At 32.8% G+C, this 16,003-nt stretch overlaps 1 protein-coding gene across 2 annotated transcripts in view; it reads left to right on the plus strand.

Moving 5' to 3' along the window:
- LOC142337271 (uncharacterized) overlaps positions 1-16,003 on the plus strand; it is a 32,154-nt gene that overhangs the window by 14,281 nt on the left and 1,870 nt on the right. Inside the window, exons 6-12 of one of the 2 annotated variants that reach the window (XM_075386435.1) lie at positions 1,937-2,029; positions 2,216-2,302; positions 3,074-3,196; positions 6,576-6,668; positions 8,293-8,385; positions 14,806-14,883; positions 15,226-15,312. In XM_075386435.1, the coding sequence (XP_075242550.1) occupies positions 1,937-2,029; positions 2,216-2,302; positions 3,074-3,196; positions 6,576-6,668; positions 8,293-8,385; positions 14,806-14,883; positions 15,226-15,312 (654 nt within the window). The remainder of the gene's footprint in view (positions 1-1,936; positions 2,030-2,215; positions 2,303-3,073; positions 3,197-6,575; positions 6,669-8,292; positions 8,386-14,805; positions 14,884-15,225; positions 15,313-16,003) is intronic. The other variant, XM_075386436.1, reaches the window with a different exon arrangement.

Genomic DNA, 16,003 nt, shown 5'->3' on the forward strand with positions numbered 1-16,003 from the left:
TGGCCACAATCAGATCCAACCAAAAGATAAACAGCCATGATCAGAACTTATCTCGTTTTTCATACGTACTCATTTTTACTTCGTTATATTTTTCTCTGCGCTTGAACGTTAAAAGACAGAAATGATGTGCAAATGATCTTTGATGACTGCTACAAAAATTGTAATAGCAAAACTGATACATTTCCTTATGAAACAATGTTATCTTAGAAAATTTTTCTCTATGTTAGAAAAAAAAAACAATAATTGACAGCACTTTTCAAAAACGCTGAAAACCTAATAGAACATTGCTCTATAAGTTTAATAAAATTCCCCAACGATTTTTACCCGTTCGCAAAATGTCGAGTTAAGACGAAGAAAACCTAAACAGTTTATGGCAATCCACACCTTCGGAGGAACGATTAATTGACCAAGCAGGTCTCTTATGTGCCCGGAATCACAACAATTTCAACGGCAACAACAGATCTTATTAGTTCCGCAGACAACACCCCGTCAACAGCAACAGACCTTCACACTGATGCTTTTACCACTTGAGAAAATATCTCCAAAAATATTTTTGAGAGGCTTGACTTCAAAGGGCTCTGTATTAACAGAGATCAGTGATCGCTTGTTTACCGAAAATGAGGATAGCTGCAAACAAATTGCTCCGTTCATTCACAAGTTTTTGAAAAATTTGCATGTCAGGTCACTATGTGTGGCAGTGGATGACAAAATTGCCATGCCGAATTCGATCAAGGATGCATACCTCAAAGCGATTCATAGCAAAACTGCTGGCAGTTGGGGCACGACGGGCAGACCAGTTCATGCGTGGTGATACTACGTGAACAGGGATATTCCTGCAAAAGCAGCGAAATGCAACGCATGTGTCAAAATGGGGAAAATGTGAAACCTATCATACCTTTTTAAAAACGGAAACCAATTGAATCAAGTAAAGTACCAAAAACAAAAAAAAATCAACCAGATTTTATCGAATCTCTCTAAAACGCGAAAAATCAGGAAATGGATTTAATTTATATGTAGACCGATTCTCTAAGTTTCCGACAGCTGAACTAATTGATAAAGCGATTGCAAGTAATATATTTACGTTCCTACAAAATTCCATTCTAATATTGGAAAGGCTAATTCGAAAAAGTTTTTGCTTTTTTAGAAAAGCAAACTCACAATAATTTCAATCTCAAAACATTAATAAAATCTATCAAATATCAACTCACTGTTTGCGGACCTAATATATCAATGCATCGTACCTTGAGGCACATTTTCGCCGCCCACTTAAAACGCCACATTATTAAAAAATGCACCGTTCCAGATCTAAACAAATTTTATTGCAAAACGATTTTGATAACATTGTTAGAACTTGAGATTGTAAGATTGGATAGGGCCATTTTCGACCAAAATAGTATCAAGCGGAAAGTAGCGATTGTGCGTTGAAAATCAAAAGTAAACGTGCGATTATCTTTCTTTCAGAAATCATATAATCCTAAATTTTCATTTCTTGTTAAACTCATTTCTGATTCATTTTCCGTTCACATAAGAACTTAACATCTAGTCATTTGAGTTTTGTTTACAATGCTGTTCACTTCGCCTAGTGGACTGATTATGAATAAAAATCTGTTCAAATCTTAATTCCAACTAAATTTTATTTTTTTATTATGGTTCAAATTTCAGTTGGTCGTCTTCTAAACAAAAATTGGCCCAGCGAAAGCTAGTCTAAAATTCTGATTGAAGTTATTGGTATGATTTGCATAGCGAATCTGTTCTTCTAAAGCAATAAGCGAATTTGCGGAGCGAATTCATAATTTTGTTGAATCAAAATGAAATGGAATCCCCTGACGAAAATTACAGTGCATTCGCGTCGCGAATCCTGGTATACTAAATCCGCTTAAGTAAACGTAATTCGCATCGCGAATGACACAGTATGTTAGAATTTGATACCCTTTAGGAATGGACGATGAAATTATGGACATGCCAAATCAGACACCCAACAATTTTTCACCCTACAATTCGACGATCAACACAACCAATGTTACCACAGGTAGGAAAATAAACAATTTTTGATAAGCTCATTTATTTTTCTCTGCAATTCACCTGGAGAAAATATGTAGCTTTTCATTGTCTTACGATAAGTTGTTGAAAACTCTGAAACTATATTTACAAAACGCAACATTAATATTTTCGCTTCATAAAGTTCAGCACAGAATGAAAATTTTGTTATTTTCAGGCTTGGATGGCCCCATTGAAATGGATAAGAAAGCTCCAGTCAACAAATCCGCAAACAAAACCTTGGATTTTACAAACGTTACAGAAGGTAAATAAAAAGATTTTTTGAATTTCGCATTTTGCAACAACAAATTGTAAAATGAACCACATCTTCGCGCACATCGAAATTGAAAAATAATTTTAGGCAAGTTGTTTTGATTTCAAATTTACAAAATTAGCCAATCACAGCTCTGCAGTTAAACACAGAACAAATTGCAAATGTGCAGTTTTAAGTTCACATTCTCAAGTTTGCTCAATTCACAGAGTAACGAGTTTTGTTATATCCATTAATGTTGCAAAAACATTAATGGTCAAAAATAATCGCAGCAGAACAGCATTAGGCAACAGCTGCTTAATCTTATCTGCCCTCCTTTTTAAAGTTCCCCTAGTTTCAACATGTTCTTTATATGAAGAGTATTGTTCTTTTTGAGGGGCTAAAATTTTCATGTGGTTTAATCCATCATTCAAATCATTGCTTTTGTGAATCACAGAATTTGATGTCTCCACACACGGACTCTTAATGACGCATTGATGTAGCGAAATTGTCCAAGAATACTGTCCGACTAGCTCAATTCGCCTAGTCATTCGTCAATTTTTTTGCAAATTTTTGTAAAATTATTGCAGAAAATATATACTTCATAAACTGTTAAACATTAATACATTATTTACAGAAAAAATATCAATTTTGTAACATTTACAAACCTTTTTTTTCTACAAATTGTGTTCTGAGATCAGGGGAGTAAGGCAACCAAAGCAAACCGTGGCATTCAGGTTGTTGAGCTTTGAGAGCAAAAAAACCGTTTGTTTGTTCTTATTCTAGATTCAAATAACTCAACAAGAAGTGAAAATATAGCAGATGATTCAATGAGAGGTCCACAACCGCAGCCTTCTATGAATCCACCCGATGAACAGAACACTATTGACGTTTCATGTGTCAGTAATGGTAGGTTTTACAAAAAGTTACTGTACTGAATGCGTTGATTATTGGAAGCAGCAATAATTAACGTATTAACAATAATAAACGTATTTAAAAAATCGAACGTTATTTGGATGCGTCCAAAATAGAAAATTTGTGGGTATAGCTAGATAAGGATTTAGCAAGGTCAAAACAAGAAATGGCTTGGATACTAAGAGTTCTTGGTAAAAAATCGCAAAATTTGAGATAATTATTTTGCGTTTTTTATAAAAGTGTAGAAAGTTTTGTTGGAAAGTTTTCCAATTATTAATCTGTTAAAACAATAACCGAACGTTATTCGAATGCGTCCAAAATAGTAACTCAACGCTAAAAGTTGCAATTCTTGTAATGATCCACTGCTAATGTTTAGCGGTGGATTACTACAAGAATTGCGAATTTCAGCGTTGAGTTACTATTTTAGACGCATTCAAATAACGTTCGGATATTATTTTCACAGATTAATAATTGGATTATTTTTTCATCTGTCCATTGGTGAAATATCTTTTTCATCGCTTAAGTAGAAACAAACACTCCAAGTGCTTGAATGAGCCCAGAGGAACAAAACTTTCTCCACTTTTATAAAAGATGCAAAAAAATTATCTCAAAATATGCGATATTTTACCAACAATTGTTAGAAACCGAGCAATTTCTTGTTTTGACCTTGTTAAATTCTTCACCAGCTATAACCGGAAACTTTCTTGGCAACCCTAACTAAATTTTGGATTTATGCCATTTAAATCACTGCAATATTGTGGTGAATCGAAAAACAATCCTTAACAATAAGAGTTGTGCAATTTCGTTGTGAGTCTTCTGCCCGTTAAAAGTATTGCAAATGATTTTTTTTGATGATTCCAACCTAAAAAGTAAGCAATTACGCTTGGAAAATTTCGATATGAGCTCAAATCTGAATTTTGTGCTCTGCTGGGATTCGTCTGAACAAATCTAAAACAAAAATATTCTGTGAAATTGGATAGGATGTTGTACATTTACACCAAGATCTTTCAAAATTTCGTCAATGCTCTTCATCAATTTTTTTTAAATATTGGCATCTACTTTTAGTAGATTACACAATCTTAAAAGTATAACATTTGAAGGCTATAAAAACGCTGGTATTTCAGAAAAATTAATTCTACATTGATAATAGATAACAATCAAATGGAAAAAATGTTTCCTATAATTTTTACAAAAGCTAATCTGTTTGTTCGGTTAAAGTTCACTAGAGAACATATTCTTTCCTTTTTATCATCGGAAATGCTTTTTCAGAGGTTTCTTGTTAAGATAAGGTAAACTCTTGGGTTTTTTGGTATTGGTTTTTTTTGTCATTGGTTATAATGGCATTGGGTAAACTGTCGTTTAACCGTTCTATCGCTGTAGAATTTACAATAAATCCACTGTATAAACCAATTTTTTTTGTTAAGATTGAGTAAATTCTTGGAAAGCTTAAATGATTGGCGCCATTAAAAACTGCAACCTGAAACTGTTTTTTGAGCTCTACAAAAATTTGTACAAAATTCTATTTTGATTATTAAGATATTCTTGAACAAATTACTGTGTCTTTTGAAAAAAAGCTGATTATTTTTACAAACCAGCATCCCGCCGAAAACTTTTAATTAATATTCTGCCAGTAGGGAAAATTTTGAGACAAGGGCATGGTAAAGTATAATACCAATTGTAATGTTCTATCGGTGTCAGGACAATTTACCTAATGCTATTATACCAAATGCCAAAAAACCAAATACTATTATACCCAATTCCAATGTACCCAATGCCATTATACCCAATGTACTTTGATATTTTTGTTCAATAATCCGACAACAAATTAGCAGTCGCTAATACCCATATGTTATGACATACTTAATGTTACTTTATTGTTAAATCATACGTGTAAGAGCTATCTTCTGCTAATTGGTACTCGGATTGTGGAACGAAAATACCAATATGAATTGGGTATAACGGCAATGGGTTTTTTGGTATTGGTTTTTTTGTCATTGGGTATAATGGCATTGGGTAAATTGTCGTTTAACCGTTCTATCGCTGTAGAATTTACAATAAATTCACTGTATAAACCAATTTTTTTTGTTAAGATTGAGTAAATTCTTGGGAAGCTTAAATGATTGGTGATATTAAAAACTGCAACCTGAAACTGTTTTTTGAGCTCTACAAAAATTTGTACAAAAATTCTATTTTGATTATTAAGATATTCTTGAACAAATTACTGTGTCTTTTGAAAAAAAGCTGATTAATTTTACAAACCAGCATCCCGCCGAAAACTGTTAATTAATATTCTGCCAGTAGGGAAAATTTCGAGACAAAGGCATGGTAAAGTATAATACCAATTGTAATGTTCTATCGGTGTCAGGACAATTTACCTAATGCTATTATACCAAATGCCAAAAAACCCAATACCATTATACCCAATTCCAATGTACCCAATGCCATTATACCCAATGTACTTTGATATTTTTGTTCAATAATCCAACAACAAATTAGCAGTCGCTAATACCCGTATATTTTGACATACCTAATGTTACTTTTTGTTAAATCATACGTGTAAGAGCTATCTTCTGCTAATTAGTACTCGGATTGTGGAACGAAAATATCAATGTGAATTGGGTATAATGGCATTGGGTTTTTTGGCATTGGTTATTTTGTCATTGGGTATAACGGCATTGGGTAAACTGTCGGTTAACTGTTCTATCGCTGTAGAATTTACAATAAATCCACTGTATAAACCAATTAGTATAATTGTTTCTTTGCCCCATATCCCACTTTTATAAGCCCTTTTATAAGTATTAAGATACTTTAGATAGAATTAGCTAAAATGGTTCGCTTTAATTGATATAGGCGCTAGCTCATAATGAAAATTGAGAAAAGCTATGCAAAAACTATTAAACTATTGAGAAGATCTTAGTGCAAGTTCATTGGAATATTAATAAGTTTTTGCTGGAACGATAACTGATCCTAAATCCTTTCTGCTGTTTAATTAATTTTCAATCGCTAACCAGTACTGGTTTTTTCCAGGTTTTATGCGGCATATATGTCAGTCGGTAAATTTAACTATATGATTACAAAAAACCGTTTTAAAATTGTAATACACTGGAGTGAGAATTTCAAAACTGATTTCTTCTACGCTTTTATTTTTACAGCTTTTAAGTTACTATAACCATATAAGGGAATAGAGAACATTACTTTCGTGTATTATGGAAGTGAAATCAGAGCGGTTTTTGATTGAAGCAAATAACAGGTAAATGAAAATTTTTGGTTAACGAAATCGGGTATCCTTAAATGGGCCAATTTTACCCTGACAACGGCCTGCAAGGACGCAGTTATGAGTCTCTTTTCTGATAGTAAAAATGGGTTGATTCAGATTTGGGCGAAGACAGCATGAGCATGCCAAATCAACCTCCAATAAATTCTTCAGCCTATCAGGCTTCTCTCAATACAACAGATGATAACAATGGTAAGAATCCTGATCAACCTGAGAAATAGTCATCGTATTCTTTATATAACTTTTTCGGGGCTTTCCCATTATAGCCCCCAAGAAATTATAGCCCCTATTATGGTATGTTTATATTATGGCATGTCGGCTCGCTAACTGGGTTGACAAAAAGTTTTAATTTGAGAACTTTCATATTATGGAACATTAACTTCATAAATCAAAAGTAAATTTTTAATATTGGCAAAACTACAAGTTTGAAAAGAAAATTTATCAAGCTATTGGCTCTTTTCTGTTATTGCCCCCCCCCCCCCTCCAGCCAGTCTATTTGCACCCCCCAAATATGTTCTTTTTGGTCCTTAGAGATCCGTTATTTTAGTCTTAATAAATTGCTGGTACCGGTGGACGAATGGATGAATTTTTGTTTCCAGTTGTCAAAAAATCAGTGCCATAAAGCTATTCCTGTGAAAGAAAAGCGCAAAAATATTTAAAACATGCATTATTCTTTGTCTGCTTACATTATAAGCAAAGTTGAATTACCGTATGCGTCTTATTTTCAAAACTTCGCTGCATTATTAATTTGTAAATGCCGTGTGTATATAATTGTATATGTAAGTGTATGAAATGCAACCAATACGCTATAATATGTATAAGTTGGGGGTGCAAATAGACGTGGGGGGCAATAACAGAAAAGAGCCAAGCTATTTAATATTATTTTATGAGCTCTTTTGCAGATTTTATGTTCGCAAATTCTCCATGAAGCCAAACAAAAAAACGAGGCATTCCTTATACGGCAATCTTTGGATCTTTTCCACTTGCCCCAAACCCCCCCCCCCAGAAAATTAGGCACCCATTGGTATATGTTTAAACACAACGTACGCATTTGAATTGTTACGTATAAATACGCGTGAATAGGCCTTCAGAAAATACTAATAGAGAAAAGGTTTAAAATTTATACTTGAATAGCAATAAAACACTGCATATAATGTAAACATCAACCAAAAACTTGTACTTATTGTATTTTTTGGAGTTACGGGCTTTGTAATGAGATCTACAAATTATTTTTGCAAGAAAATTGTTGCAAATGTGGTTTTTGATGTATTGTTCCCGGCACGTACTTATTAAAATAAATAATCTTTTCAGAAAGGACCTTAACATTAGTTTTGGAGGCTGGCCTAAATTTCAGCTATATAGGACGGGGGGGGAACTAGCGGAAAAGATCCCAACCTTTTTTAAGACTTTAATTGTAATCCCGGATAGGCCTGTATTCAAAACATCACAAAAACAAAAAAGCACACTATATATACAGCACATGGGAAAGGATCTCTACAAGGGCACCACAGAGGCAAAAACGTTAAACACTAACATCAAAATTGTTTATTAAAATGTTATTTCACCACACTTTAACCAAAGGCACTAAAAAAATTCTTAGTATTTTAAATTTTTACAGATTGCCAAAATTACCAAAATAACAGGGAAAACATTGAACAGCACAACTCTGTGACCAAGAATGTAGCATAATATTATTAATTTAAAACTTCAAATTAAAACTTGTCATTATATATAACTTCTTAAATTTTTTTGATCTCATATACTATAGTTTTTTTGAGTAGTCGTTCTACTTCCAAACAGACTACTGCTGTTTCAGCCGATCACGATACGTCAAATAATGGATATCAAAAATCTGCTCCTGTTAATGAATCGGCTGTCAAGGAAATGAACAGTTCCACCGTCAGTTCAGGTAATTAACCCAATATTTTGTTAATTCTATAAATGTTATTAGAACTCACTTCATGATGTCAATAGTTATGATTGGTTAGCAAACATGGTTTTGCACTTTCGTTAGTGAATTCTGGGAATTAGAACTAGGCTATCAAATTTTTCACAAAAAAGTGCGCAAGGAATGAGTCAATTTTCGTGAGTCAGAATGACAAAAAAAGTTCTTTAGTTCAATAGCTTGAGCTGAGAAACAAATGATGATCCAGAGTTTAATGTGTTTAATAAGTTAAGACTCAAAAATTCAAAAAATATATCAAAATTGAAAAACATAATTATCTTTTATATTGCTTGCAAGCAATATAAAAGATAAATATATTTTTCAATTTTGATCACTGAAAATTCTAACGCATAAAGTTTAATTAAGCAATTACAAAATTGGAAATATTTGTACACCACCAAAATGCTCTTGTAATTTCTCCTCATTCAATTCAAAAAGTTATTTTTCTTAGGAGGAGAAATTGAAGATTGATGAATTCCCTCAAATTATCGGCGTTAGTTGTAATGACACCATTTTAAAAATTGATAAATAAACGTTTAAATTAATCTTTCTGTAATCAACCTGATTTCTGTCCCAATTTTCTGTTGTTCAAATATTGTTTCTCTGTATTACAATATTAGGTTTTGCAACAAATTCAACGCTTGAATTTTGTTTAAATCTGATCAAAATTTATGTAATTTTGATCATAATAACCGAATGCAATTATGTAATTTGGATTACAGCATATCGCATTCACGACAAAATTTTTGATGATCTCTAAGTAGCTTCTGATGATGACATTTGATAGTTTGGACCAAAACCATGCTCAACCAGTTATGACCAGTTATGCTCAACAATCAAAGAACGATGAGTTCACAGAAATTGAGTTCAACAAAGAGAAAATTTATTTGGAAACTTCCAAGCTGCTCTTTCTAGAATTGCAATACAATTTTACACAGATTAATAGTTTTCAAGATGACGTGCGCGAAGGGAAATTTGCAACATTTAGTTGTTAGATAAAAATTTGTTTTCCTGATGTTCTGTTGAAACCAGACAAAAGCGTGTTTCAATTACTGTTGTTTTAATTCACAACATTTTTTTGTTCACGTGAAATTTGAGGCTAGTATTAATTCTTTCAACTCTTGATTAGATATCTAAGTTAGTTAGGAATCCACTTGGAAGATTTCTCTTTTTCACAATTGACGACGTAGACAATTTGCCAAGCAGGAGTCCTGACAATTCATCAATGGCCATGAACTCAATTCCGTCTTTTGTACTCAAGGAATGTGCTCAACAATTGTCATCATTGATTTTCGAGTTTTTCTTGCAAATTACTAAAATTCGGCACTGGCCTTCTCAGTGGAAAACGTCAATTATTACTCCGCTTCACAAATCTGTGTCAATATCCGGTGTGTCAAACTACAGATCTATCAGCATCCTACCTAAACTGTCAATTGTTTTTGAGCTTTTAATATTCAACTTCATTTACTCCCGAGTCTGTTCCAAAGTAAATCGTGAACATCGTAGCACGGTCACCTAACTCATTTCATACCTGGCCTAAGTTTATGCAGCTAAAGATAACACTCACAATTGCATGACTGTATATTTTGATGTGAAGAAAGCTTTTGACTCAATTTCTTACGAGTTACTATTACATAAAATATCCTCATTCGGTTTTGATCACAATATCCTAATGCTATTTCAATCATATCTCATCCGTCGAAAGTTGTTTAAGCTGACGTAAGTTTTTCAAGTGAAGTAGTGGTGACGTCAGGAGTTCTCCAAGGTAGAGTGCTGGGCCCACTTCTGTTTATCCTTTTTATTAACGATGTTAATAACAGACTCAGTACAACGTTCTGCAAATGTTCTTTATTGCGATGAGCTTAAATTGTTTTCTGTTTCCTCAATCGACAAAATTCAAAATGATATAGACAGTTTATCCTCCTGGTCAATTTTAAACGAGTGGAACTTTCATCCGGACAAGTGTTAACTTTTGTCTTATAGTAATCACTACAACAATGCTGACCTTTCCTTGATTGGGTTGCGCTTGAAACACGTTGATTCAATTTTAGGTTTGGGAATCACTGTAAACAGTTCATTGTGTTGGAATAAGCATGTTGACCTCAGCATGGCAAAAGCTACAAAAGTTTTAGATTTTTTGAATTTTTGTGTTCCACTCGGAGTTTATGTGTCTTGAAAAAATCATTTATATAAATCGATGGTGTCCTCTATTTTGAAGTACGGATCGCTTGCGTGGTATCTTTCAATTTCGGCATTGCGAAATTCGGAAAAGTTTAAAGACAACTGTCTCAAATGGGTTCTAAATTGTAAAAAATCTTACCTTGAAAGTATAAAAGTCTTGGACATCTTGCCTGTTTCTTTTCAGCTCATACGAACAAATTTACTCCTTCTATATAAATTAGTAAATGGTTTTAATGATTCCAATCTCAATGCATATTGTGTCTGCTTGACATCAAGAACCCATCAGTTTGGACATTTTGAAATTTCAAAAAAAGACGTTTAAGACAGATGAACAATTTTTGAATCATTCTCAACGAGCCGCAAATCATCTGATGCAAATGCAGATTATGGATTTTGACATGGCTAAACGTCAGTTTACGTATGCAATTGACCAATTTTTACGCACTCGAATTGAATACGTTGACCTGGAAAACTCAATTTCTTTTCCTGTGAAATGCTGCTGCTCTTTAGGCAAGTCTTATTCTTAATTTACTCTCCTTTTTATCTGTAAAATTTGTTTTAGCATTCTTTGTACGATTTTATACTCTTCCCTTACAAGGAATTGAGTCTTCTACTACTACTACCACATTTTATTTAGACAATTATTTGCGAACCCTTTTTACAACAACCTGTATATTAAGTTCATATTCATTTAACCCTTAGAACACAGATTAGAGGGGAAAATACAGTTTTTTGTGACTCTTCTTTAACCAAAATGTCCGAGATTTAAGGAGAAAACCAACATTCCTGCCAAGAATATGTTGTCCAATATTTCAAAACGCAAGTATTTCATGCCAGCAATTTTTTTAAATTAATGCAAATTCAAATCAAAAACCCATATGGGCAAAAGATGATAATTTCATATTGAAACAGAAAAGCATACCTTTGATGGGTCTGACAACAAAGGACCAATATGTCATTATTGTAATATATATTGTACACATTACACAATAATATCATAAGTTTTTGGGAAGCATCTTCACTGCAAATAACGTACTTAATTCTACCTTATGTAAACATGCTTTTAAAAAACCGTCGTCTATTTTTTTCCGAATAGCTCTGGACAGTTGTTTTGTTTCAAAAGCAAACAATTTTACCCGTCTTAGAGATAAATTATCCACTATTCAATTTTAACTATAATGTTGCGAAAAATGATTGTTCTAAAGTTTGGAATGTATTGGTTACCAATTTAAAGCTAACAGACCCACAGAATTTTAAATTTTACGCTCTTTTAAAGTTAATTTTTTAAGGAGCTGATCAATCCATCATCAAATCAACTTTTTGGAAATAATTCATGATCCTTTGTTAGCAAATCGCATCCTATTTCTGTTTTCGGCAATTAGGATTGCTTTCTAGACCAAATTTGATATAAACCATTTGTGAATTCGAGTTCCAATCAAATATATTTGATTGCGTTTTTGTATTGCGTTCATTTATTTTTATTTGACTGTTGATTTTGTTGCAAAGATTACCAACTTTTTAATTTTTTTTGTTGCAAGTTGTCAATCTTCTTTGCTAAGCCTTCGAAGGGTTTCAGACAAAAATTAATTGTACCCATTTTTGTACCTTCCTCAGTGAGAACTGCTATTATAACGTATTGATCATTTTTCTCCGTTCATTTTATAACTAATGCGATTGGGTATATTATGAAGAAATATATGGCCGGCCGTTTTTCCACAATTTGCGCGAGCGCTGCCAGTTTTCAAATTCCACAATATTCAAAATTAGGGTTAGTTTTTGGTTTCTTTATTCCATAAACAGGCTTCTCAAATCAGATCAATGCTTAAAAGATATTTCAACAAAAGTTTTTACGTTTTAACTGCCCTCAAATTAGCATCTGGTCAGACAATCGTGCGTTGAAAACCATCTCGTATTAGACGTTCACGGTCTAAGAACCTCTCCGTTCTAGCTTCTTTAACTTTGCCAATCAGCGTTTAATTTTGCCAATCAGCGAGTAGAAAAAGTGTTCTCGTTAAATGCAGGCCACTGTCGTTTCAGCCGACCTTAAAACGTCAAGAGAAGGTGATCGGAAATTGCTGCTGCGAATGAATCTGCTACCAAAAAATTAACATTTCCATCGTCAGTCCACAGGATTAATTCGATTATTTTTAAATCTACAACTGCTATTAGGTCTCATTTTATGGGGTTAATGGTTATGATCATGGATGATAATTTCATTATGCATGGAACTTGGTTACGATAGCAAAAAAGAAGCTTTGTTTTAGAGTTATTAAACCCTTGAGCACACAGATTAGAGGAAACAATAATTTTGCATTTTTCTAAATCCTTTCTGACCAAAACTTCAGATCTTTTAGGAAAAAATTAACGTTCGCTTGAATTGGGAGATCTTTCAAACATCTCAAAATTTATCCGCATATTAACAGAGTTTTAAAAACTGAGCAAATTCAATTCAAAAACTTCTTCGATAAAAAACTGGTTAATTGTAATCGTATTTGTATTGAGTTACATTTTCGTCAAATCTGCTAAGAACTAGATGACTGTTCTATTGAACTATAAGAAGGCATCCTTACGGCAGCTACAGTGCAATAGTTCAAGATTATGAACTTCAATTTTTGTAAATCTCTTTCACGATTTCGTTCAGAAAACTTATAAGGTTAAAGTTGTTTTTAGCTACATTGCCTCATAAACTGACGGTTTCAAAGTTTCAAATATATTGGTTACAAAATCAGCTAAGAGGTTCACGAATTGTCAGTGGTATGTTTTTTGGAATCAATGATAGGCAATGATAAACACTTTCCGCCCTTTTCATTTGTCAAAATCAGGAACCCTCTTTGAGATTGGAGTTGTTTTTAGACAAAATTTGATGTGAATGCGATCAAATATATTCTTTCTTTGCCTCCGGTTTTCACAGAAGCTCCGTTTTTTAATTGGTAGCTGCTTAATATCAGTAAATGTTCGTAAAACTTTTTATTGAGAATTTTCACCTAATGTTTCCAAAAATTGCTCTCGCTGATTATCGTACGCACACTTCGATAAAATGTACCCGTTGCCCCGCTCTAATTGAAGAGAGAAAATGCCTAACATTCCATAACAGCAGTCGAACAACAGTCTTGTTAGTTTCATGTTTTTGGCTAAGCAGGAGTAATATATATATACACCCGGGTTGCTCATCAAATAAAATTCTTAGTAGTCATACCAGGTCATATATAACTCTTAGTAATCATTTTAAGACACTTATGATTTGTATGAACTCTTGGTAGTCATACAAGGATCATATATGATTTCCTGGAAATCACACAGGGAAAAAAAAATTTCAAACCCTATATTTAATTTTCATTTTCTATCAAAAATTGAAAAATTTTCTTGAAAATCATGCAAGGTCATATATGACATATAAGAGATTGAATGGTGCCATAAATTCTTGCATATTGTAGCCAGAGGACATATTAAAAAATTGTATCGATTTGCGATCCACATTTGATTCTTTGTGTGTGCTTAAAGAATAACTTTGAAGTTTGAACATATTTACAAAACGAATTTTAGGTTAAGGACAAAAAATTTTCAATTATTTCTTATAAATGAGCTTTTATAAGTATATACTGGCTTCAGACAATATCAAAACTCTAGTTATGTATTTGGTCTTGCTCTTTTATTTAGTGCCCAACTTTGCAAATAATATTGTACGTTAGGGTCTTTTGGCAGATCACAAATTGATGCCGGGAAATCGCATATGCCCTGCCGGCATCAACATTTTATGAAAAAGAGATGCATGATTTTCATCTTCTAATCATACTTGGTTCATATTTGATTTCTTAGTAGTATTACAAAGATTGTACTAGGAAATGCGTTATGATTTGTACTAGGAAATGCGTTATGATTTGTATGACATCATATATGATCCATGTATGACGAATTAGAAGTGGCGACCTGGGCAAGCGCAATGCACAAAATATGCGCGCATATGCCCTACCGGCATCAACATTTTATGAAAAAGAGATGCATGATTTTCATCGTCTAATCATACTTGGTTCATATTTGATTTCTTAGTAGTATTACAAAGATTGTACTAGGAAATGCGTTATGATTTGTATGACATCATATATGATCCATGTATGACGAATTAGAAGTGGCGACCTGGGCAAGCGCAATGCACAAAATATGCGATAGAATTGGGATCGTTTTGACTGTGATGCTTTATTTCAGGTTATGACAATTCGAGTGCATTGATTTTGAACGCCTCTGCAAACAACACGACATATAATGTGGACAACTGCACAATGGGTAAACATTTTTTGATAAGCAAATGATAATCAAAACTGTTTTGCTTGATAAACAGTAGCTGCAAACTTAACCGAGTAAATTTTATGCTGTGCAGGCTACTATAAATTACTAAAAGTAAATAATTATGCAAAATTATAAATAAACACGGTGTTTCAATTACAAATTAACAAACGCTGCTTCCAAATTTATTTTGAAAAAAAACAGGTCAAACAAATATTACATGACAAGTTTTAAAACAAGGAAATTTATCGAATTTCTATCGTTAATCTTCAGCTCCAGGTTAATGTGATCCATTGCAATTATGTTAAAGCACTAATTTGTAATATTTGAAATTTAATTTAGACGAGTCAAGCAGAGAGATGCCGGAATATGATAAAAACAATGTTTCTGCTCACCAACATCCGTTGAGCACATCTAACCTACAGGACAGTTAGTATGGCTTTCAATATTCTTAATTTTATAGAATTTTTTGCTCTCCAAAATGATAAATTGTGAGGAAAAAATTTGATATCGATTGCATTAATAACTTTTGGTGTGTGTTTGCATGTGTGTAAGTGTATGTGAGTGTGTGTGTGTGTGTGTGTTTGTTTTTTTGTTTGTTTCTTTGATTGTTTGTTTGTTTGTTTGTTTGTTTGATTGTTTGTTTGTTTGTTTGTTTGTTTGTTTGTTTGTTGTTTGTTTGTTTGTTTGTTTGTTTGTTTGTTTGTTTGTTTGTTTGTTTGTTTGTTTGTTTGTTTGTTTGTTTGTTTGTTTGTTTGTTTGTTTGTTTGTTTGTTTGTTTGTTTGTTTGTTTGTTTGTTTGTTTGTTTGTTTGTTTGTTTGTTTGTTTGTTTGTTTGTTTGTTTGTTTGTTTGTTTGTTTGTTTGTTTGTTTGTTTGTTTGTTTGTTTGTTTGTTTGTTTGTTTGTTTGTTTGTTTGTTTGTTTGTTTGTTTGTTTGTTTGTTTGTTTGTTTGTTTGTTTGTTTGTTTGTTTGTTTGTTTGTTTGTTTGTTTGTTTGTTTGTTTGTTTGTTTGTTTGTTTGTTTGTTTGTTTGTTTGTTTGTTTGTTTGTTTGTTTGTTTGTTTGTTTGTTTGTTTGTTTGTTTGTTTGTTTGTTTGTGTGTTTGTTTGTTTGTTTGTT

The sequence above is a fragment of the Convolutriloba macropyga genome, chromosome 3, assembly GCF_964194025.1.
Source record: "Convolutriloba macropyga chromosome 3, txConMacr16.3, whole genome shotgun sequence".
NCBI lineage: Eukaryota > Metazoa > Xenacoelomorpha > Acoela > Convolutidae > Convolutriloba > Convolutriloba macropyga.